General features: G+C 46.1%; 1 protein-coding gene across 1 annotated transcript; it reads right to left on the bottom strand.

Annotated features, from left to right (window-relative positions):
- Window positions 1–257: 257 nt before the first annotated feature.
- On the bottom strand, window positions 258–1024 carry EDB91DRAFT_1258968 (uncharacterized protein; the record flags this gene model as incomplete). Its single annotated transcript, XM_041324364.1, has 4 exons — window positions 258–461; window positions 517–571; window positions 633–864; window positions 916–1024. The coding sequence occupies 4 exons, from the start codon at window positions 1022–1024 to the stop codon at window positions 258–260; spliced, it is 600 nt and encodes a 199-aa protein (XP_041168375.1).
- Between the last annotated feature and the right edge of the window lie 168 nt (window positions 1025–1192).

Below are 1192 nucleotides of genomic sequence, written 5' to 3'. Positions count from 1 at the left end.
TATCATATTATACTAAGCCTGGACACCAAACGAGCCCACACGCACACCAAAACTCATCAAACGCGGACCGCTTGGCTATTCGTACTATACCTACATCCCTCACCCTGTTACAACACTCCCCAGCACAGCCCTAACAGGGCACCGCGTCTTAACAGCTCACTTTGTTTGTTGCGGTATATAAATATAGAATTTCTCTCTCTCTCTCTCCTGCTCCTCGCAGAACCAGACGAGTGTCAATCGCATTGTGTGTCTCCCTGCTACACAGTGCTGCTAGTTGACACATATACGCGCTCCTGGAAAGCAATTGAAGTCATGGCGGTTGCTGCATCGGAGTCGGCTACGAGTTTGGCGTGATATTCTCGAATGCTAAGGACAAGGCGCGGTCCCAGCACATACATCTGCACGGACAAGAGAATTTGAGCAACACCAGCATAGATTTGACTTCCCGTGGAATATGGGTTCTATAGAAATGATGAACCGTGGATGCATGTAGAGGTCAGTGACAAGATAGCGTACCCCTGAGATGGCTGGAGAAAAATGACCGAGGTTGAAGCAAGAAGTTGCAAGATAACTATGTAGCACGCACTTGCCTTCAGCGAAAAAAGAGAAGTGTGTTTTTGTCATGAGCTCACCTCCCAAAGTAACCCATGTGACTTTTTATCAACACCGTCAAACAGTTTTCGATGATCCGTCCGCCTGATTGTTGTTGCAGTTCACGGAAGTGTTTTACAGCAATCCAGACTGCGAGACACAGTGCGAAAACCTCCCATACAGTTCCGAGTATCCAACTGATAGTATCCAGAAGTAGAACATCTCCGCCATAGTCAAAACTGCACTGATAGGTGCCGGAAAGAACAAACTCCTCTGGTATTCATCAATGAGCGTTGTGCACTTGAATCAGTTAATTAAGCTTACCCGCTGAAATAACCCTCATTGATATTGCGGCGATCACCCCATTGGTGATGCTGACAGCCAGGAAGAGAAGAACGAGAGGTATCAGTGCTTTTATGGATCGCTGGTACATGGCATATAACCGAGTGATAAGGATGACTTGTTTTTTTTAGTCAGATCAATATCAGGAAGGTATTGCAGCTGCATAACTGACCGCTCACTAGTGCATTTACGACGAAACTCATCCAATCTATTGCAACGAACATAACATGGCCTGACAAATCCGGTTAGTGTTCAACTT

Source organism: Suillus paluster (genome assembly GCF_016628075.1).
Source record: "Suillus paluster strain FC165 chromosome Unknown EDB91scaffold_589, whole genome shotgun sequence".
Taxonomy (NCBI): Eukaryota; Fungi; Basidiomycota; class Agaricomycetes; order Boletales; family Suillaceae; genus Suillus; species Suillus paluster.
The sequence above is the reverse complement of the archived record's forward strand: the minus strand, read 5'-3'. Positions and strand labels throughout refer to the sequence as shown.